General features: G+C 41.8%; 1 protein-coding gene across 5 annotated transcripts in view; it reads left to right on the plus strand.

The window, feature by feature from the left end:
* PREX2 (phosphatidylinositol-3,4,5-trisphosphate dependent Rac exchange factor 2) overlaps positions 1-20,941 on the plus strand; it is a 233,498-nt gene that overhangs the window by 159,903 nt on the left and 52,654 nt on the right. For 2 of the 5 annotated variants that reach the window (XM_053248942.1, XM_053248943.1), the window contains exons 30-34: positions 6,659-6,787; positions 9,905-9,946; positions 11,971-12,188; positions 15,858-15,960; positions 19,591-19,734. In XM_053248942.1, the coding sequence (XP_053104917.1) occupies positions 6,659-6,787; positions 9,905-9,946; positions 11,971-12,188; positions 15,858-15,960; positions 19,591-19,734 (636 nt within the window). Of the gene's footprint in view, positions 1-6,658; positions 6,788-9,904; positions 9,950-11,970; positions 12,189-15,857; positions 15,961-19,590; positions 19,735-20,941 lie in introns of those variants that run through there. The other 3 variants (XM_053248944.1, XR_008306840.1, XR_008306841.1) reach the window with 3 other exon arrangements.

The raw sequence follows: 20,941 nt of genomic DNA on the forward strand, positions 1-20,941 counted from the left end.
ACACTCCGTGCAGAAAAAATCATGAGTGGGATTTTCTTATTAGCAAAGACATCAGAACTCATTGCTCCAGAAAAATACTTTTTAAAAAATCAAACAGATTTTTTTAAAAATCAAAAGTAGTTCATTTTAGGATGATAAAACCTTATTACCAAGTTGAGGTGCTACTCTCACCTTCTGGTTCTGCCTGTCTTCCTTTTTTGTTAATGTGGGCTCAGTGGTACACCTAGGTAATTTTGGAACCTAGACCTAAAGGCCTTTTGGAGCCCCCACCCCCCATTTTGTAGGCCCCCTTCATAAGATGCAATGCACTATCTTTGACATGAGAACATGCTCAGAAAAAGCTGGAATCTCTCTCTCTGAGATTCTGAATAAGATACTTCCCACTGACTTGCAGAGAGGTACCATATTTTTCATGGACAATCCTGCCACTTAAATTAGCTGAATTCATTGCTTTTTACAATAATGTAAGGATGTAAAACAAGAATATTTTTATGCAAATATGCATTAGCAGAAACATTTCAACATGCGTTAATATATTCCCAAGACCCCAATTCCAACATAACAGTACGAGAGAGAGAGAGAGAGAGAGAGAGAGAGAGAATAGACCATAAAGAAGCAACATATCCCTCTTGGAGTCCCAACAAACTTTCTCTGATGCGGATGAAAAAAATCATTGCAAAAGCAGCAGCAGCAAGCAGGGGAGAGACTAAATTTTCAGGAAAGCCATGAAGCCTCTGGCTTGGCTCACGGACTCTTTGTATCCCCCACCCCCACCCCATCCTTTTGCTAGCCACCCCATAACAAATAAATCCTGGATTTGTTAATGGCTAGGTATTGTGAAAAAATATTGTGGTGTGAACTGGGGAATCTCCAGCAATAGCTCAGACAGCCACCATCTGAGGCTGAGCCCAGCCTGAAGCAAGCAACCAAACCAAAACTCAAATCTACCTGGGAGCAGCCAAGTGCCAAATCTTCAAGAACTCGCTAGATGGGGATGAAAATAAGTGCCAGCAGTAGTCCATTTTTCATTCATTCATTCATTCATCCATCCAACTTATATACTGCCCAAACCTTAGTCTCTGGGCGGTTAATCAATTTTTGCCAGTTTCTGATAATAAACTGTTCACACTTCAGGGGAGTATTTGTGAACAAAAATAATATTCTAGGAAGGGTGTTCATTTTTATAACTGCTATCCTACCCATCATGGAAATATGAAGAATCTTGCAATGTTTCAAATCCTCCTTTATCTCTGGCCATAATTGTCTATGGTTATATTAACTCATTTTACTCTTTTGCACCCAGATACCTAAGTATCTTATGGGAGTCGGCTTTCTTTTTATTCCATACTTGTCAGTGATATCCTTTATTGTTTCAGGAGTTAAGTTTCTATTTAACCACTCTGGCTTCTCCCTTTATTCTCCCTTTATTCATTTACCGTTATAACCAGAGAATTGACTGACTTGCTCTAAGATTTCAAACACAGCTGGAGTGGAGTTTTTTTAAGATCTAAAAGGGTTAACATAATATCAACTGCATGATAGAAGGCAATCTTAAAATCTTTTCCTATCCAATCTCCTTGAATTCATTTTTCCTTTCTAACTAAACTTGTCAATGGTTCTATTGCCAATGCAAAAAGTAAAGGTAGAAATGGGCCTCCTTGCCTAGTGCCTCCATGCAACATAATTGGATCTGAGATTGTTCCATTAATAAGAAGTTGAGTAGAGCTGTTTTGGTATATTTCCTGAATCCATCTACTTTAAAAAAACAAAAAAAAAAACACCCTTTCAATCCTACTGCAGTTAATACTTCCTCCAGATATGTTGGTTCAATTCTGTCAAATGCTTTTTCTGCATCTAGGAAGATAACTGCTCCCTCTAACTTTTTCTGTTGCATTTTGTCTATTATATTCATAATTATTTTTTATTAAATGACATTTTCCTCTTTGTCAAAACCCCCATTTGATCACAATACTTTACTAGTATTGTGCCTAGTCTGGTTACTAGTATTGCTGTACAAGGTAATTTAGGATCTGTCCCTGGTTTGGGTATAACAAATATCCTTGACTCTTTCCAGGTTTTTGGTTTTTTTAATCCATCCATTCATTTTTTATTTGATAGTATAATTGTGCTAATACAGTAGAACCTCATTATTTGCTGAACTGCTATTCACGGTTCCACGTATTCGCAGCTGTCTAAGTGACACCCATTTTATTATCTATGGATACTATAGGACTCTTCCAGCCACCATTTTGTGAGGAGGAGCCATTTTGTGGCTCATTTCGGCTAATTTCTTTAAAAAACCAAAAAGAAAACCTCTCCCCGTGATTTTTCAGTTTTGAGGAGCATTCCTGAGTACATGGGAGCACAAGAGAGTACCCTGTTCACATTATTTTCATGTGGTCTACCTTCACCCTGTTTTTATCATTTTTAAACCTTTTCCCCCCATTCTGGAATGTAATGCCCCTTTCCCCATAAGCATTAATGCCTTATTACTCACGGTTTTGTTACAGCAGTGGGCAAGGAACGGGAACCCACATGAGTAATGAGGTTTGTCTGTACCTCATCAAATTTCTTATAAATCCTACAGATAGGCCACCTAGACCTAGGCCTGGGCCTAGTTATTTTACAGTTTTTAAAAAATTGTTCCTTTCTATTCCTGCATTGTAATGGGGCTTTCTGTTTTATTCACTTCCTCCTGTGAGATTTTGAATATCCCTAATTCCTCAAGAAAAGATTTTACTGAAGCTTTAGTTGGATGATCAGAAAAATATACTTTTGTATACTCGTCGGCTAACTGAGCAAACAGGCTCAGTTTTAAAGTGGTGATTCTCTTTATCAGGGGGAGAGCAACTGGCCCTGTCCATCCCCAGCATAGCATCCCTCCAGTGGCTCTTGCTGGTGTCTATCTTATGTTTCTTTTTTTGATTGTGAGCACTTTGGGGACAGTGAGACATTTTTATTTATAAGCTTGAAAAACATCCTGTATATTTACAGCTTTTACTCCACTTTGGCAGTTAAGCCTAAATAATTATGTTATTAATATCTTGATTGATATCTTCTGCAGTCTCCTGATCCTGTAATAAATGAGTATTTAATCTCCATTGCCTTCCTTTCTCTTCATTGTATAATTTCCAAATGAAGGATACTGGGGTATGGTCTGCATATGTCATTGTTCCTATTTTTTACTACTTCTATATTCTTTAATATACCTGGTGTTACTAGGAAAAAATCAATTTGAGAATAAGATTTGTGAGGCTTGCAGTAGAATGTATAATCCCTTTCATTACTATGAAAGTACCCCCAAATGTCTATTAAATTTTTCTCCCCCATCCCATTAAAATATATCTCTTTCGTCCATCCTGACACTCTTTGAGGAAAAAAAACACAGGTCCACATGCAGCCTCACCTTGGCTACTAGGGATGTGCACGAACCGGCAGATGGCCAGTTTGGCGGTGTGTGTGTATTTGTTTGTTTGTTTATTCATTCATTCATTCATTCATTCAACATATTTTTCTACTGCCCAAAACGCAAGTTCTCTGGGCGGTTTACAAGAAAATACAACCAATAAAATTTAAAACATTAATCTTACCTTTAAGCAGGAGGGAAGGTGTTCTTAACCACCACCACCACTGCCAGTTTCCCCTGCCCGTGCTGTGTCCAAAATAGCTGGCACAAGGTGGTAGCATCCCCTTTTGCTGCTCTGGTCAGTGTCAGACCAAAAGTGGCTGGTGCACTCTCCCCCGCCGAACCACCAGACCGGTTCAGAGGTCCATAAAAAGGACCTCCAAACCGGTTCATGTACTTCCCTATCGACTACTACATTTTTTAAAAAATTTTGTTTTCTCCTTGTAGCTTTCTTTCCTTACTACAAAGTAACCTTTTTGGTAGTGTGGGGTGGCTTTAGGCACAGGGTTTTGACAAACCAAAACTCCACACTAGTTTAAAACAAATAACCAAGTTTTACTATTTCGTTAATAACATAAATGGTTTATTGCTAACAACTGTGCATAAACAAATATACAGTTGGCCCCCATTATTTGCAAGGGTTCCATTCTTGCTTATAGGCGTGAATACGAAGACTGAATAAATAAATCTTACCCCTATGGGAATCCAGGGGTTAGGTTCCTACACACAAAAAATGGGCTAAAAAAGTGGGGCGGGGGAATAAGAGAAATAAAGTACTGTACTTTGCTATCCAGCACTCTAGCACTGCTCCTCCAAACCCCAATTCCTCTGATTTTTATAAAGAGCCACAAAATGGTTCTGCACTGTAAAATGCAATCTGAAACTACACCAGAAGTAATTTCTGGGTATTTCACGGCCACAAAACCTCAGATAGGCAAATTTTGCCTATTTTTAATACCATGGCTAAAGAAACCAAGTCTCTAAGACCCATCCATGGAAAGAAGAAACTGCAGTTGTTGAAACCGCTGATAATGAGGGCCAACTGTATGTAGTCTAATAATATTTAAGGTACTGAAATTGAACAAGCAACTGAAGTTAGACTTCCCATGAAATACAACATATGAAAAACACATCCAGATTAGGCATGTGCACAAAACAGTTTTACATTCCGTTCCGAGTTTGGAATGGAACTCTAAATCCATGAAACGTTTTGTCGGAACAACCAGTTGAGCCAGTTCCAACAGAATGGCCTGTTTCGACTCAGAACATTCTGAGCACCATTTTGGAATAGAAAATGGCACTCTTCTGGACTCTGTGCACATGTGCAGCCATTTTGCATGGTCAGCACCAACATGTAAATGGCCATAATGTATGGTCAGCACCACCACACAAATGGCCATCACGCATGCACAGAGGCCACAAGAGCACTACTTTGGATTCCAAAATGGCACTCGGAACATGCTGACTCGAAATGGGCCATTCTGTTCTGAGCTTGGAAGAAGCCCTTCATTTGAAGGGTGTTCTCTTCTGAGCTGGGAACGCTAGAAATGGCTCTTTTCAAGCACAGAACATTCCAACTGTGGAACATTTTGCACATCCCTAATCCAGACTGAACTCTTTAGTTCATACTGTTTTTCCTATTTTATCTGACTCTTTCCTAACCTTTCTTAACTTATGTTTATACTTCTTCAGTGAAATTCTCTTTGTTCTCTTGGGTAGTTAGGCTTCCCAGCTGTTGTAATCACCTGCTGTTTACTAACTGCCCATTATAACCTCTATAGTGCCTCTTTCATTCCAGAATTCTCCATTTGAAGCATTCTGCTCTCTCCACCTCCACCTCCTTTTTATATATGAACAACTCTCACACAAATCTGCATGAACCTCTGATGGTTCATTTCATTGCACTTCCCCTCCATCTGCATTTACACATGTGCATATGCATACACTCACCATCTCCAACTGTTCTGTTGCAGTGGTTCAACAGCTTCCTATTGGTGGTGGCGGCACCATCCTTTGATGACAGCAAAGCAGTGATGGGGAGTGAATCAATTAACATGCAAGCAAGCTACCTGGCTGCTGCTCTTCTTTTCCCCTTTTTGTTCCTTTCCCTTCCCACCCAGCAATGGCCATACACATGCATTGTTCTACTCCTTCTAGTGAACTGAAAGGAGAGAAAGGGAAGAGCAGGACAGCAACAGCACACACCCAGTTTTGCATAGAGGAGAGAAGGAAAAGATACAGGGAAGAACAAGGTGACAGAAGAAAGCATAAAGTGTAGTAGAGAAGGTGGATAGAGACTGGGAAGGTCAAATCTGCTGCTCTCAGATCTGATGCCACACTAGGCAGCCCTCTTCACTTTGCTTCATGGATGGAGCAGGTTTGTTTGCTGCAGTGCAATCTGTAAATCAGGAAAACTATGGGTTGTGTTCTATGGCTATAATTTGTTTCCACATCAAAATTGGAAATCCAGATCAAACCATGGTTTCTACTTATGATTTGAATGAAACTCTGAGGTCATTTACACAATCGAAAACTGTGTTCTACCCAGGTTTGGGAACTGTGTGTACTCCCAATTTTTGATTGTGTGGAAGCAAGGTAGGAGGAAAACCTGGGTAGAAGTGATTGTGTGGAAGCAAGGTTAGAGGAAATCCTGAGTAGCTTTTTCTCCTACCTTGCTTCCACACAATCACTTCTACTCAGGTTTTCCTCTAACCTTGCTTCCACACAATCAAAAATTGGGAGTACACACAGCTCCCAAACCTGGGTAGAACACAGTTTTCGATTGTGTGAATGACCTCTCTGGTTTTCCCAAACTAGGAAATAGAGAAGGAACTGGACATGAAGGAATAGTGAGAGTATGAGAGCAAAGCCCATTCACAAAGTCTAAATCATGGTTTGCCTGTTACATCTGAATTGGGAGTTTAATAGATATGTCTAAGCAGGAAGGCTAGCAATTTTTGTAGGATTATCTGGATTACTACTCAGGGCTGGTTTCTGTTTTTGTGAGATGTCAAATGTTTTCTTTCAACATGTATTGGTTGCTGTTATATTAAGAGATGACCGGAAAATGTTATAAATTGTAGTAAACATGTGAATCTTAGAAGTGTATTATGCTGAGGTGAAAGAAAATTTGAAAAAATCTATGTCTAGACAATGTTAGGGAAAACTCACTTGAAATGTTAATACTACTAAACTCATGAGGCAGGGAAAATATGTATAATAAATAATAGGAACAATTTTGCTTTTGATTAGAATTTCAGCAGGAAATTGAACCTAAACTCAGCTGTCCAAAGAGACTGAGACTTCACATCAAGCAAGACCCTTGGAATCTTCCCAGCAGTGTCCAAAATCTTGCACAAAACATCCGAAAATTTGTTGAAGGTCAGTAATGGGAAGGAACCCTGTAAAATATTAATCTATAAGTAGTAGTTTTGTTGTGCTTCTAAGATAGAGTTTGAGCGTGTAAAGACATGTGGGGAATAATGCAATTTCAGAAGAACTGTGTAAGCGCAGCTTGTCTATCTGAAAGAATCAATAAAAGCCGTCTTATATTGCTAAAGAGTGATACCAGGCCTCTGTTCAGAAATGGAAGTCATCACTGCCTTCCCTAAAGTGATTAGGAAGTTAGGTCCCTGTAGTGCCAAGTGAGTGCAGATTCCATTGAAATCTGTTAATCTCATTTTCTCTGTTGAGCTCCAAAACCATAAAGAGGAAAAATAATAGGTTCTGTTGCAGAGGCAGCTGAGTGTTTCATCAGGTGTATCAATGTGGGAATTAACGTCAGCTGTAGATGGCCTCAGTCCAAGTTTTAAATTATCTGCTTTTTAAGCCAGATGAATTGTATTTAATTTGCATGATATTCCATGATCAATCTGCTTAATTTCAGATAACTGCAAAAGAATGTGAGCTGTGCTTTATAAAGAGATGTTTTTAAACCTCATGGGATTTTCAGCTGTAGATTACAAAATGTTGCTCGAGAAGAAAACCAAAGCAATTTTCTACAAATTATTACATTAAACAAAGCTTACTTACCTATGTTACTTTTCCTTTGTCAGTGGCTCTATTGGGAATGTTAATACCAGGCCTCTACTCATGGAAGAAAACCCCTACCCTTACAGAAAAATAACAGGAGTCAAAACAACTCTTCTGCCCCGCCACAACCAGAGGCGTAACTAGGGAAAACGGCGCCCGGGGCAAGCACTGAAATGGCGCCCCCCCACTGTGCCCCCCTGTCGCCCGCCCCCAACATACTACTTTATACTTAGGTTTTTCCTCACAAGCGCCCGCCGCCAAGCCAGGCCACTGACTGGCCACCAGGCACCAGCAAAGCAATGGGGAGGGGGGGCGCAGGCGGCACGGAAGGGACCGCTCGTGGGGAAGGGGGCACTGACGCGCTCCCTTGACTGCTGCAGCGCTGCTGCACTGAGCAGGAAACATTTGTATTAACAAAAAAATTTTTTAAAAAATTAATTTTTAAAAAAAAAATTGGTCATGGCGGCGCCCCCCATGTGACCAGAAAAGATGGCGCCCGGGGCACGTGCCCCCCCTGCCCCCCCTATAGTTACGCCTCTGGCCACAACCACCTCATGCAAGGGCTGTGTGTGTGTGTGTGCTTCTCTTGTTCTTCAGGAGATTGTATCTAGCAGTACAGGGGATCTCTGGGGATGAAGAAATGTATTGGCTGAGGGGGAGTGAATGCAGCAGCCTTATCCCATTGGCCAGCCCTAGGAGTCACTGTGGAGTCTGATTCTTTGTTGGCTACCCATCTCCTGAGAGCTAATGAGCTACAGCAGCAGCAACCCTAGAGGATTTCATCCTGGGCAATTCCAGGAAACTAGTGGATGGGAGGACTCTTAGGACATGCATAATAACAGCCCAGCTGGATCAGGCCCAAGGTCTATCTAGTCCAGCATCTTGTTTCCCATGGTGGCCCACCAGCTGCTTTTGAGAAGCCCACAGGCAAGAGATGAGGGCATGGCCAATCTTCTGCTATTGCTCCCCTGCAACTGGTATTTAGAGGCATCTTGCCTCTGAGGCTAGAGATGGCCTATAGCCATCAGATTAGTAGCCATCAATAGACCTGTCCTCCATGAATTTGTCCAAGCCCCTTTTAAAGCCATTCAAGCCACATCCTGTGGCAAAGAATTCCACAGATTAATTATGCGCGGTGTGAAAAACTACTTCCTTTTTTTGGTCCTAAATTTCCTGTTGAACAGTTTCATGGGATGACCTGTAGTTCTAGTGTTGCGGTGGGGTGTGTGTGTGTTCATAATTTTATCAACTCCTATCATGTCTTCTTGTAGTTGCCTCTTTTCCAGACTAAAAAGCCCCAGATGCTGTAGCTTTGCTTCATAAGGAAGGTGCTCCAGGCCCCTGCTCGTCTTGGTTACTCTCTTCACCTTTTCCAGTTCCACAATGTCCTTCTTAAGAAACAGTGTCCAGAACTGTACACAGTGCTCCTAATGTGGCCATACCATAAATGTGTATAAGGCCATGATAATATTGGCATTTTTATTCTCAGTTCCCTTTCTAATGATCCCTTGTATGGCATTTACCTTTTCCACAGCTGCTGCCCCCTGAGTCAACACTTGCAATGAGCTGTCCACCATGACCCCAAGCTCTGTCTCCTGGTCAGTCACCAACAGCTCAGAGCCCATTCAGTGCATATATGAAGTTGAGGGTTTTTGCCCCAATATGCATCACTTTACACTTGCTTGCATTGAACCACATTTGCCATTTTGTTGCCCACTCACCCATTTTGGAGAGATCCTTTTGGTGCTCCTTCCAAACCGTTGTGGATTTCACTACACTAAATAGATTAGTGTCAACTACAAATTCGTCCACTTCACTGCTTACCTTAACTAAATTAACCTTAATTTAATGAATGAATTAAAGAGCACTGGTCCCAGTAGAGATTCCAGGGGGGACCCCTTAAGTTCTGTAGCTTAAGAACTGGGCTTTGGCACTGGTCTCCCCAGGTTACAGTTAGAGCTATGAAGTTTGTTTGTTTGATTTCTTGTTAATGAAACAAGTTATTGTTTTGTCCCCCTTTTTATCACAAAAGGAGCTAAAAGCTGCTTACAAGACAAGGTTAAAATACAGAATTGGTTAAAAAAAATAGCAACTGAATTTTTTCATTACAATCCCCCATCAAGAAAACAGATGGCAGTTATACATCTAATAAGCACTTCTCCTTTAACTTTAAACTGTATTGGGAGACAAACATAGTGGACAAACAAATCCAATTTTCAAGACTACTTCTATCAAATGGATTTTTTCCCTAAGCTCTCAATGTGACTTGGATGTTACAAGAAGTGGAAAGTAGGCTCCATTAGTTCTACTTAGAATTACTTCTTTTTGTATTTTCTTGCATATTGCCTTGAGTGCCTTTCTGATAGGAAGGTGGAATAATAATTTTTTAAAAAGCAAAAGTCAGATGAGAGGCCAAACAAGCCTTTCTCCCTTCAAGTTTCTCTATTTTGTTTTTGTTTTTTTCAGAGGTGAAAGCAAGGATCCTTTGGGCACTCCTTGAATATTCAGGTAATTTTAATATAGCCATTAAAAATGCTTTTGTTTGGAGCGGTTGATTGTCTTCCCAAAAATACTCCTGTTAACATGATCATGAACACAAGGAACACTCATTAAACACTGAAGAAAATGAAGGATAGAAATGAAGTAGCCATTATACCGTCCAGTTTTCGCTGACATTTCCGTTTGTGTTTTTGTACCTGTGTTCCCCAGACAACTCTATGTAGGCAATAAAGTACTGTGTGGACTGGTCCCAAATGGACCTGCACAGTAAGTTAAATATTCATTATTGGAGTGATTCATGAAATGACTTTGAATTTTATCAATTTTAGGAATTACTCGTGGAATGAACCAATTTGTAAATTGATAAATATCAGTAGTTCTACAAAATGTGATTGGCTTTAGGGATGTGCACGGGCCCACACCAGGTGGCTCGATGGCGGTGGGATGTTGCATCTTATGGGCGGGGGAGGGTGCACTTACTCCTCTGTCCGCTTTCCTCCTGCCGGCGCCCACTTTTCCTCAAGTCCTGCGGGGCAGCAGCGTACTTAGCTGCTGCCCTGTTTGCTCTTTGGCTGGAAGTGGCCGAAAGTAGCTGGTGTGCATGCGCCCAATGGGTGCAAGCGTGCACACATCGCACCCGGTGGGTGTGAGCGTGCACTCTCCCCCACCCTTAAAGTGCAACACCCTGCCACCTTCAATCTTCGAACGCCTGGTTCTTGAACCTGTTCATAGGCCTGTAAAAGGGCCTCCAAACAGGATCGTGCACACCCTTATTGGCTTTGCTATACAGTGTATATAATAGGTAAATAATCATTGAATATATAGAGGCAAGTAGGCCAATTGTAGACCTAAATTGGGGGCGGGGGGGGAAGGATAGAAATGCATGGATGCATGTAAATTAAAACATTAAACAGGCTATTCACAGCTGATTAGAATCTTTTTGCCGGAATTTGAAATGGAACAGAAGCTTAACTTAAGATAACTTAATTCATCTGTTGATTTGATCACAATCGATTAAGTGGTCATAGTGCCTAACATAACTGGTTATATATTGCTGTCCACACATTACATAGCTCTTGGTAGCAATTTTTATCTATAATATGTCATTTTGGTCCATATGATGGCTGATGGCTTGGGTCCAGGCTATTTAAGAGAGCACCTCCTTTGTCATGAACCCTCCTCTCTGTTATGATCTACTGGAGAGGCCCAGTTATGGTTGCCACTAGCTCGTTTGGTGGCGACCCAGGACCAGGCTTACTCTGTTGCTGCCCCAGGGCTTTGGAATATGCTCCCTTCTGAAATAAGAGCATCTCCTTCCCTGTTTGTTTTCAAGATTCTCCTGTTCTTGCAAGCTTTTAACTAGAATTAATTTTAATAATTTGTTTTAATAACTGGTTTATGCTATTCTTTTTATTGTATCTCATGTATTTTAATCTGTGTCGATTTTTAAATATTTTAAATTTTATATACTGCCTAGAGATGTACATATCAGGCAGTATAAAAAAAAATAATAATAATAAATAAATTTTGCCTGGGGGCATATCTTCAGCGCTTGAGAAGGGGCACCAAATGCTATCTCCTTATCTGCTGGCACAAGGCAGCAATCTGATGCTCCCAGCCTCCTCCTCCTCCTCCTCCTCTGCTGGATTTGAAAAGTGGCTCCACTCTCCTCTCCTTCACTTCCTCTTCTGCTCTGTCCCTTCTCTCCATTTCAAACCAGTGTGGAAGGAATTGGAAGAGTGGTTGGGTGCATCCGATTGCCACCAGGTGGTACCAGGTAAAAGTTGGGGATTTTACCCCAACAAGCCAGGGGGTGATAGCAGTGCTGCTGCCACTGCCACTGCCACCTGCAGCCCCTGATAATGCATTCCCTAAGGCAGCTGCTTTGGTTTCCTTCACAATAAGGCTTGTGCTGATTTTGCTTGAGTACACAGCACTGCTGCTTAAAGTGCAGGTATAATTTGTTGCACATTTCCTTTATAGTCAATTTATTTTGTTTTATTTGTTTTTCTCCTTTGTTCTGCCCTTCACAGATAGTGAGATACAGCTCAGGCGAGACATGGTCTTCTGCCAGAGTCTAGTGGCCACTGTTTGTGCTTTTTCAGAGCAACTAATGGCTGCCTTAAATCAGATGTTTGACAGTAGCAAGGAGTGTGAAATGGAAACCCAAGAGGCTAGCAGAAGGTGGCTGGAACAGATATCCAATGCAGGTGTCCTCCTTCACATCCAGTCATTGTTGTCACCTAACCTGGTAAGAATTCCTGTGCAGTGTCTACTTCATTCTGTGTCATGTTTTTTTTCTCCCCTCAATCAAAAGCAAATGAAATTTACCTCTGCCAAAAAGAAGTCCAATTTGTTGCTGAATTTTAATTCAGATTGCCCTGTGCAAATCTTCTCTCTAAAACACTGATAAATTGAACCAGTAGTAAAACTATTTCAGTAATCTGATGTACTTTCATTTTATTTATTTATTTATTTATATCATATTTCTATACCTATGTATCATATTTATCATATTTCTATACATCATTTTTACTTTAAATGAATAAGAGTTAGTTTATACTGAAAGTCTAGAGCTTTAGAACTGGCTGTTCCGTGGTGTGAAATTTGCAGCACTCTCCTTTTTGGCCCTTGTTGCCTTTTAAAGATTTGTCAGGTTTCAAAGCAGAAGCCACAAGTGGCAGCATACCCCTGTCACACTTTAGACTCTAGACATAGCAATCGTATGCTCCCTGGGCTCCCAAGTCCACAATCCCAGGCTCTTGAAATCTCCCTTGCTGGCCCAGTGCCATCTTGCCAATTGCTCAGCTCCTCCTGTCTCTAGGCCCTGTCTGTAATTTTGCCTAGAGGTGCTCTTACCACTGGACTTCAGGGCCGAAATCCTGGGTGGTGTTGTCCGTGCCTTCAAGAGCCTACATGTTAAAATTTTCATGGGGGGGGGGACTCCAAAATTACCTAGGCCAGTCCCTCCATTTGTGTACAGAATCAAGAGCATGCTTGGAAGCCCTGCCCCTGTACTGACATACTCTGAAGCCCTAACCCCACTCTCCACTCTGTCTGGGGAAAAACATCACTGTACTTGTGGTAAAATTTTTACTGTGATTAGAACACTATGGTGCCCCAGCATTCCACATCATAGGAAGGAACTCTCCAAGAGTACAGCATTTACCTCTTCAGATAAATGCTGTAAGAGCAGAGAACAGAGGGGGGTGGGTGGGATTTCAGAACATGTCAGCATAGGGCTCCCAAGCGTGTACTGAGAAATGCTTTATGCAAGTACGGTCTTCCTACTTTCTGTAACGTCTGAACACAGCTTGAGAGATCAGATCCTCAAATGGGATGGGATGTAGACCACTGGCTAAATTGTGCCTAGTCTACCTACCTATTACCTACGATTTGAGGTGCATTTTGAGCACTTTTAGTGAAATTTTAAAAGGGGACTTTTAAGAAAATTGAGAGCAGGGCCTTGCCTGCTCTCCACCACCTTTCCAGCTTCCTGCTAGGGTGGCACCTGTCCCAGAAAGCCCAGCACACTGTCAGCATGCATATGGCAGCCACACATGTGTGGTCATCATTTGTGTGGTCAGCAACAACATGCTGACCATGCAGATGGCGCCCGTGCATGTGTGGATGCCATGTGCATGCTGAGGCTGTGTGGGGCTTTTTGGGACCAGAAGAAAGCTGGAAGGGGTGATGGAGAGCAGGTAAGGAGCTGCTCTCGGCTTTCTTAAAAGCCTCCTTTTAAATTTCACTAATAGTGCTTGAACCAGGCTTCGAACTTTGTTCGAACATCTTATTTGTTTGTTGTTTCTCTTTGTAAACCGCCCTGAGCCATTTTTGGAAGGGCGGTATAGAAATCGAATTAATAATAATAATAACTGCAGGCACAGTTCCCTACTACCTATTTATCTATATCCTGGTCCTTCTAGTAAAATACTGCTTGGGTGACTCACAACAGTAAAACAATAAAAGTTATATAAAATTTAAAATAGTAAAACAAATAAAACACAATGTAGAATAAAATCAATTGAAACATACCCATTTAAAAGTAAGAACTAACAAGACTGTGGTAAAAGGCATTAAAACCCTCTCTAAACAAGTAAATTTTAAGATCTTTAAAAAAAAAAACCCCTAAGGGAGGGAGCATAGCAAAGCTCTTCTGAAAGGACATTCCAGAACTGAGGGGGCCACAACCTTTGCATCATCTGGGATAAGAGTTGGTAAAGAATTAAGTGGACATCTTTGAGTAAGAATAAAAATGGAACATAATGTTCCAGGGGAAAGCAAATGAATTCTCTTTTATGCATTTTGAGCTGGAACTGGTGGTGAATTATCTAGGAGTAGAGATAACGCAATGAGGGATCCTTCTCACTCTTTGTGAGCTTTGAATGGTCATTTTTCTGACCACCGTTAGAAACATAGTACCGGATTAGATGCTACTTTGGCCTCTCCAGTATCATGATTACTCTGTGTTTAATTTTTCACTTGGAAAAAAACCCACCAAAAATGTCTATGAATATTACATGTATCATGGGCTTTGTACTTTTGTTCATTTATTTAAAGTTTCTGGTTTTGAAGAGCTACTAACTATCATATTTTCTGGAAGAAAGGCTGCAGAGCATATGTTTTTAAAAGTTACTTTAAGATGCCTGCGGCCTTTACACCGATGCGGCCTTTATGCCATAATTAAGGGGCAAGGAAAGGAGGTGCAGTGGCAGCTCAGCAGGACCCTCTGACCAAAAATAAGCTCCCCATGGTTGAGAGCGCCTGGAAGGAACGGAGGCAGAAGAGGAGCGACGACAGTGCAGTTGGGTCTTCCTGGTCTTGGGTTTGCATTCCCCCCACTTTCCATTTCCCACGGAGTGCTGTTTGTGCTTTGCGGGGGGGGGGGCATTTTGGCCACATGCTCCCCCACAACCACCAAAGGTGCTTTAGCTGCAGCCTTTACACCAATGCGGTGTTTCAGATGTGATTTTTTAAAAATTTCAGCCATTTTTCAATGATTCGGCTTTTGTGCCGATACAGCCTTTCTACCAGAATATGCAGTATGTAGTAAATTTATATTTGTCTGCTTGATGTGCTAATAAAGTAGGGAAGATATCAGAAAATATAATTACTCGGAATCAATTACTTTGATTTCTGTTGTAGTTGCTATAAATTTTTACTTTCTGGCAAAGCATCATTTTAGGTGAATGCTTCCCTTCCTAGCAAAGATTCAGTAAAGTAGCAGACAATAGTATTCATTCATTCATTCATTCATTCATTCAGTTTCTATACCCTTCCAAAAATGGCTCAGGGCAGTTTACACAGAGAAATAATAAATGAATAAGATGGATCCCTGTCCCCAAAGGGCTCACAATCTAAAAAGAAACATAAGATAGACACCAGCAACAGTCACTGGAGTTACTGTGTTGGGGGTGGATAGGGCCAGCCAGTTACTCTCCCCCTGCTAAATAAAAGAGAATCACCACGTTAAAAGGTGCCTCTTTGCCAAGTTAGCCGGGGTTATAGTGAGAAGACTATAATTTATTTTATAAGCCATAGTAATACACAGAGATATATTTTCAAAGTTCTGCTAATGTAACACAAAACATCATTTTAAATATTTAAGCTTAGCTTTTTGTGCAACATTTGAATGTACTCATCTGCATGAGCAACAGTTACAATTCCATGTGATTAAATGCTACAGCCAGCATGACAGACTAGGCAACATATTTCATCATTTCTAATAATCTTATTCTGACAGCAGAAGATGGAGTGGAAACTCAATAGAAACAAATCTATCTTCAGTTATTCATGAAAGTTAATTGGGTTAACTGCTGCTTCAGTGAAACAGGATGTGACCATCTGCAGTTAATGTTAATAATCATATACTTCAATTTAGACTGATTACTGGACTCAAGGTTTTTTTCCTCCCTAGACTGATGAACAAGCTATGCTAGAAGACACATTGGTTGCATTGTTTGACCTGGAAAAAGTAACATTTTACTTTAAACAATCTGAACAAGAGCCTCTGATTGCAAGTGAGTATTGCAAAGTATATTTGTGCCTCTATTGCTACTTCAAATTGTGGAATAATATAAATGTGCAGCAGCTAATTATTTTCTCATTTGTGGTCTATTGCCATACAAAACTATAAGGAATTATACACTATTTGGGATAAATATCATTGCATTTTTAAGGCTCCATGAAGATGCAACATAACCAGTGTTGTCACTGTTGTGTGATTGGCAGCGTACTGTGGCTCACACATTTCCTCATCATCTCTTTTCATGAGTCCATTATTGCCTAACTTTCTTTTCTTTTTTTCTTTTAATTGAAGAATTGTGCAGTGTTATGTGCACAGCAATTTTAATACTAATTATCAGGTCTGATCCAAGCCTTGGTGCCCAAGATGGCATGGAGAGATTCTACTTCCAACCCCTGTGGCATATGGAGCATGCTATACACCAGTGCCTCCCCATCTTCTCTGCACTGATTCCTCACCAAACTCCCTCTCCAAATGTCCATGGTGATTTTCCCTCTCTGCCAGATCTTATTTTACCTGGTGGTGGTGATGGCAGTGGCAGTACCAGCTACTGTTGCTGCCACTCCTGTTCCTTGTCCTGCTCTGCCTTTTTAAAATGCTGAGGGTGAGGAATGGAGCAGCAGATAGTGATTCATAGATATCTTCTGATGCTTTTGCAAGGCAGGATGAGCAAGGGGGAGGGAGGAGGTGGATGACTGCGGTGATTGTGGCTGCTGGCACATGTGCACTGCTGCTGGTGAGATTTGAGGGCTATCGGGCTAGGTCAGATGACCAGTGGCAACCAGGTTGCAGTGGACAATCCACCACTTCCACCTGAGGTGCCTGCCTTATGCCACTTGAATAGCAGGCCACTGTACTAATTATGATAATTGTAGAAGCACAGACAGCAAAGAGAATGTGAGGAGCAGAAGATTTGATTCCTCTGGGAGCAGGGTCTGAAGGGAATCTAGCAGGCAGAGAAGCCTGCTAGTCCAAGACGTTTTTATAGCTCTACCATGGAAGAGTTGTGAGGCTCCAGGCTGTCATATTCCAAGTGCTGAGGAAGCCAACTTACACCGTACATCATTCATGAAATCCTTGGAGCTGGAATCAGGGACATTGTCCCAAAGAGGCAAAGTTAAGTTCCAGAGAATGCAGAACAGGCTCTGATGGCCAGGAGCAGATGTAGAGTCACAACCAGAAAGAAGGCTAAGTCTCTGGAGTGGGCAAAAGGAGATCAGGTGCAGCATCAGAACCAGCAAAGCATCAAGACCTGAGGGAGCAATGGAGGCTTGGACAAGATGTGAGGGAGTAATAGAAACTTCTAAAGAGGTCAGAAGCACCTGTGAGTTCAGAGTCAGGTGGGGGCATGACCCGAGGCAACAGTCTGGAAAGGAGAACAGGAGTGTAGTTAGAATCCTCACATTAGCAATAAATTGCTCAAACTGAGGAACTCGCTCTGAGGACCGGACTTTATAAAGCTCAGTGTGCTGGGATCAGTCTTTGTGATTACAGATGTTATTTTATTTTTGCCTTGCTATACTATTCTGAAGTAGGGATGTGCAAAAAATTTCGGGCACAGAACGATCTGTGCCTGAAATGAACAATTTCGGCTGATTCGGGGCCGAACCGAATCACCCCCGATGTCCCCCGATATTTTTCGGGCACGAGCCGAATCACCCAAATTTCGGACCCGAAAAATTCGGGTGATTCGGTTCATGGTTGATTTTTGGCGAATTTTTGAAGTTTTAGTGACTTTGGGGCAGTTCGGGGACATAGCATGGGATATGGGCAAAAGGAGTGGGGTGGGGTGGTAGTGCCTAATGGGTGCAGGCTACCACCCCAATTTCAGGGGGATTGGGCAAAGGGCTGATTTTTGGTAAATTTCTGAAATTTTCAGGTCTTTGGGGCAGATTGGGGCACAATAGTGGGGTGGGGTGGTAGTGCCTAATGGGTGGAGGCTACCACCCCAATTTCAGGGGGTTTGGACAAAGGGGTGATTTTTTGAGAATTTTTGAAGTTTTAGTGACTTTGGGGCAGTTTGGGGGCAGAAAGTGGATCTGCCCCAAAAGAGTGGGGTGGGGTGGTAGTGCCTAATGGGTGGAGGCTACCACCCCAATTTCAGGGGGATTGGGCAGAGGCCTGATTTTTTGGGAATATTTGAAGTTTGGGTGTCTTTGGGGCAGATTGGGGGCAGAAGGTGAAGTGTGCTAAATTGATTACTTCCTCATATTATTCTTCTGAGGTGTGAATTCTCATTGTATCATAGCAAATGAGATTTTTTTTCAATTAGACAACTCTCATGACCCCACTTTTACTTTTTCACACTCTCTATTACTATGAATAATATGAGGAAGTAATCAATTTAGCACACTTCACCTTATGAAGACAAACCTCATAAAAATAAATTCACCAAAATTCACCCCTCTGCCCAATCACTCTTAAATTGGGGATGGGTGGTAGCCTCCACCCATTAGGCACTATCTACCAGCCCACCCCACTCCTTTGGGGCAGATCCACTTTCTGCCCCCAATCTGCCCCAAAGACACCCAAACTTCAAATATTCCCAAAAAATCAGGCCTCTGCCCAATCCCCCTGAAATTGGGGTGGTAGCCTCCACCCATTAGGCACTACCACCCCACCCCACTCTTTTGGGGCAGATCCACTTTCTGCCCCCAAACTGCCCCAAAGTCACTAAAACTTCAAAAATTCTCAAAAAATCAGCCCTTTGTCCAAACCCCCTGAAATTGGGGTGGTAGCCTCCACTCATTAGGCACTACCACCCCACCCCACTATTCTGCCCCAGGCCCCACTTTCTGCCCCAATCTGCCCCAAAGACCTGAAATTTTCAGAAATTTACCAAAAATCAGCCCTTTGCCCAATCCTCCTGAAATTGGGGTGGTAGCCTGAACCCATTAGGCACTACCACCCCACCCCACTCCTTTTGCCCATATCCCATGCTATGCCCCCAAACTGCCCCAAAGTCACTAAAACTTCAAAAATTCACCAAAAATCAGGACTTTGCCCAATCCCCCTGAAATTGGGGTGGTAGACTCTACCCATTGGGCACTACCACCCCACCCAAAAATATTGCCCCTGGGCCCCTTTTTACCCCACCGAATCGATTCGGATTTGGATTAAATCCGAACCGAATCAAGGGTGATTCGGGTGACCCAGATTCGGGCACAAAACAGAACAGGGGTGATTCGGTTCGGGTCCGAGCCGAATCACCCGAAAACCCAAATTGCACACCCCTATTCTGAAGTCTTCATTAGGGATGTGTACAGAACCATTCGGTGCTCCGTTCTAGGAGTGCCAAACCGGTTCCGTCAACTGGCATTTAAGCCGGTTCAGAGGGTGGGGGGTTCTTTAAGGGGCAGGCGAGGCATTGCCTACAAGCCAGCCCCCCCTACTACTTCCCCCTGCCAGCGCTCTCACAGAAAGCAGGCATGCGAGGCTGCAGCATGCCTCCCTGCAGCCCCAGTCAGTGTTACGACATCAATGGCCAACGTGATTCTTAAAGAACACCCCCGCCCTTCCAGGAATGTATGGAACTGGTTCCGCACACATCCCTAGTCTTCATAGTAAAGCAAATCTTGCCTGGGTGCTGGCCTTTGATAAAATTGTAATTTGAAATTCGTTTTAGATATGCCAATTACATATCAAGCAGAAGGAAGTCGGCAAGCCTTGAAAATTTACTTTCATCTTGATGATTCCAACTTTGAACAGCTTCCTCAAAGGCTGAAGAATGGTGGTGGTTTCAAAATTTACCCAGTCCTCTTTGCACAAGGTAAGTAACACACACACACACACACACACACACACACACACACACACTTCTTTTCCTCCAATTAGTATTTAGGAAAAATGGAAAACTGGCTTTACTCTCAGTCTCATGCATATCTCTGTGTCTTTGAACACATCAACATTTTGCAGGAAATCAAATCATTTTAGTGTGAAAGTTCATATATTGATCATGCATATATACCTGAACATTCTGTTCCACTACAGGAGAACTTGGATATTCGCGGGGGTTCTGTTACGCAGTTGTACTGTGAATATGGAAACTGAATATTGAGGCATTATATCAATGTATTAATGGGGGTTAGGTTCCTGGTCAGCAGAAAATACCTCAAAATTATCTAAAATTGGCTGAATTTCAGGGGGAAACTTGAGGGGAGCTTCTTACCGTGCTTTGCTGCTCCCCCCAAATTGTACTGTGCCCCTGGAATGCCCTAACTTTGGCCAAAAATCAACTGAAAATCACAATTTTTTGCTTTTGTTTTTAAGACAGGAGCCATCTCGTGACTCTGACAAACAAAATAGCGGCCGTTAATAACCTCCACGGTCATTTCCAGTCATCTCTGACCCACAGATATGCGAGGTTGGCATGGGGTTTTTTTTGGTGTGTTTTTCCGTGTATACCAAGGTCAGGTGTCTTTTTCCCGACCGTGGATACGCAAATATGCGGATAATGAGGTCCACCTGTACAGTCTGATGTGAACTTTAATAAATATATTAATTGTTCATTTCAGTCTGTTTGGACACTGAATGGCATGTGCAGACTAGTGTCAGTAATTTGGGATATTTTTCAAAATTTTATACAACATATATTTTAACAATTTCCAGCTATGGAGATTATTATTGAAAATTTATCTCATATTCTAAATACAGTAGAAAAAAAGGAGATAAGTAAAATACTATGAGCATAATCCAGCAAAAGATAATGATGGCTAAGAGATTTTAGCCCAAGCTCACGAGAGTTTTAAATCTGGGGCTGCAGTTCCAGAATAATGTTATATTGTTTGTTTATTTATATGTAAACTGCTTTGGGGACTTTTGTTGAAAAGTGGTATATAAATATTTGTCGCATATGGCTTCATTGTGTTTGTATAAGGGGAAAAAAAGTTAGCCACTAACCCATTTGCCTGTAGAAAAATATTATTCAAGCTTGAAATTAGACATTTACCTTGACACAGCAAGGAAAATTCATCCTT

The sequence above is a fragment of the Hemicordylus capensis genome, chromosome 4 (genome assembly GCF_027244095.1).
Source record: "Hemicordylus capensis ecotype Gifberg chromosome 4, rHemCap1.1.pri, whole genome shotgun sequence".
NCBI lineage: Eukaryota > Metazoa > Chordata > Lepidosauria > Squamata > Cordylidae > Hemicordylus > Hemicordylus capensis.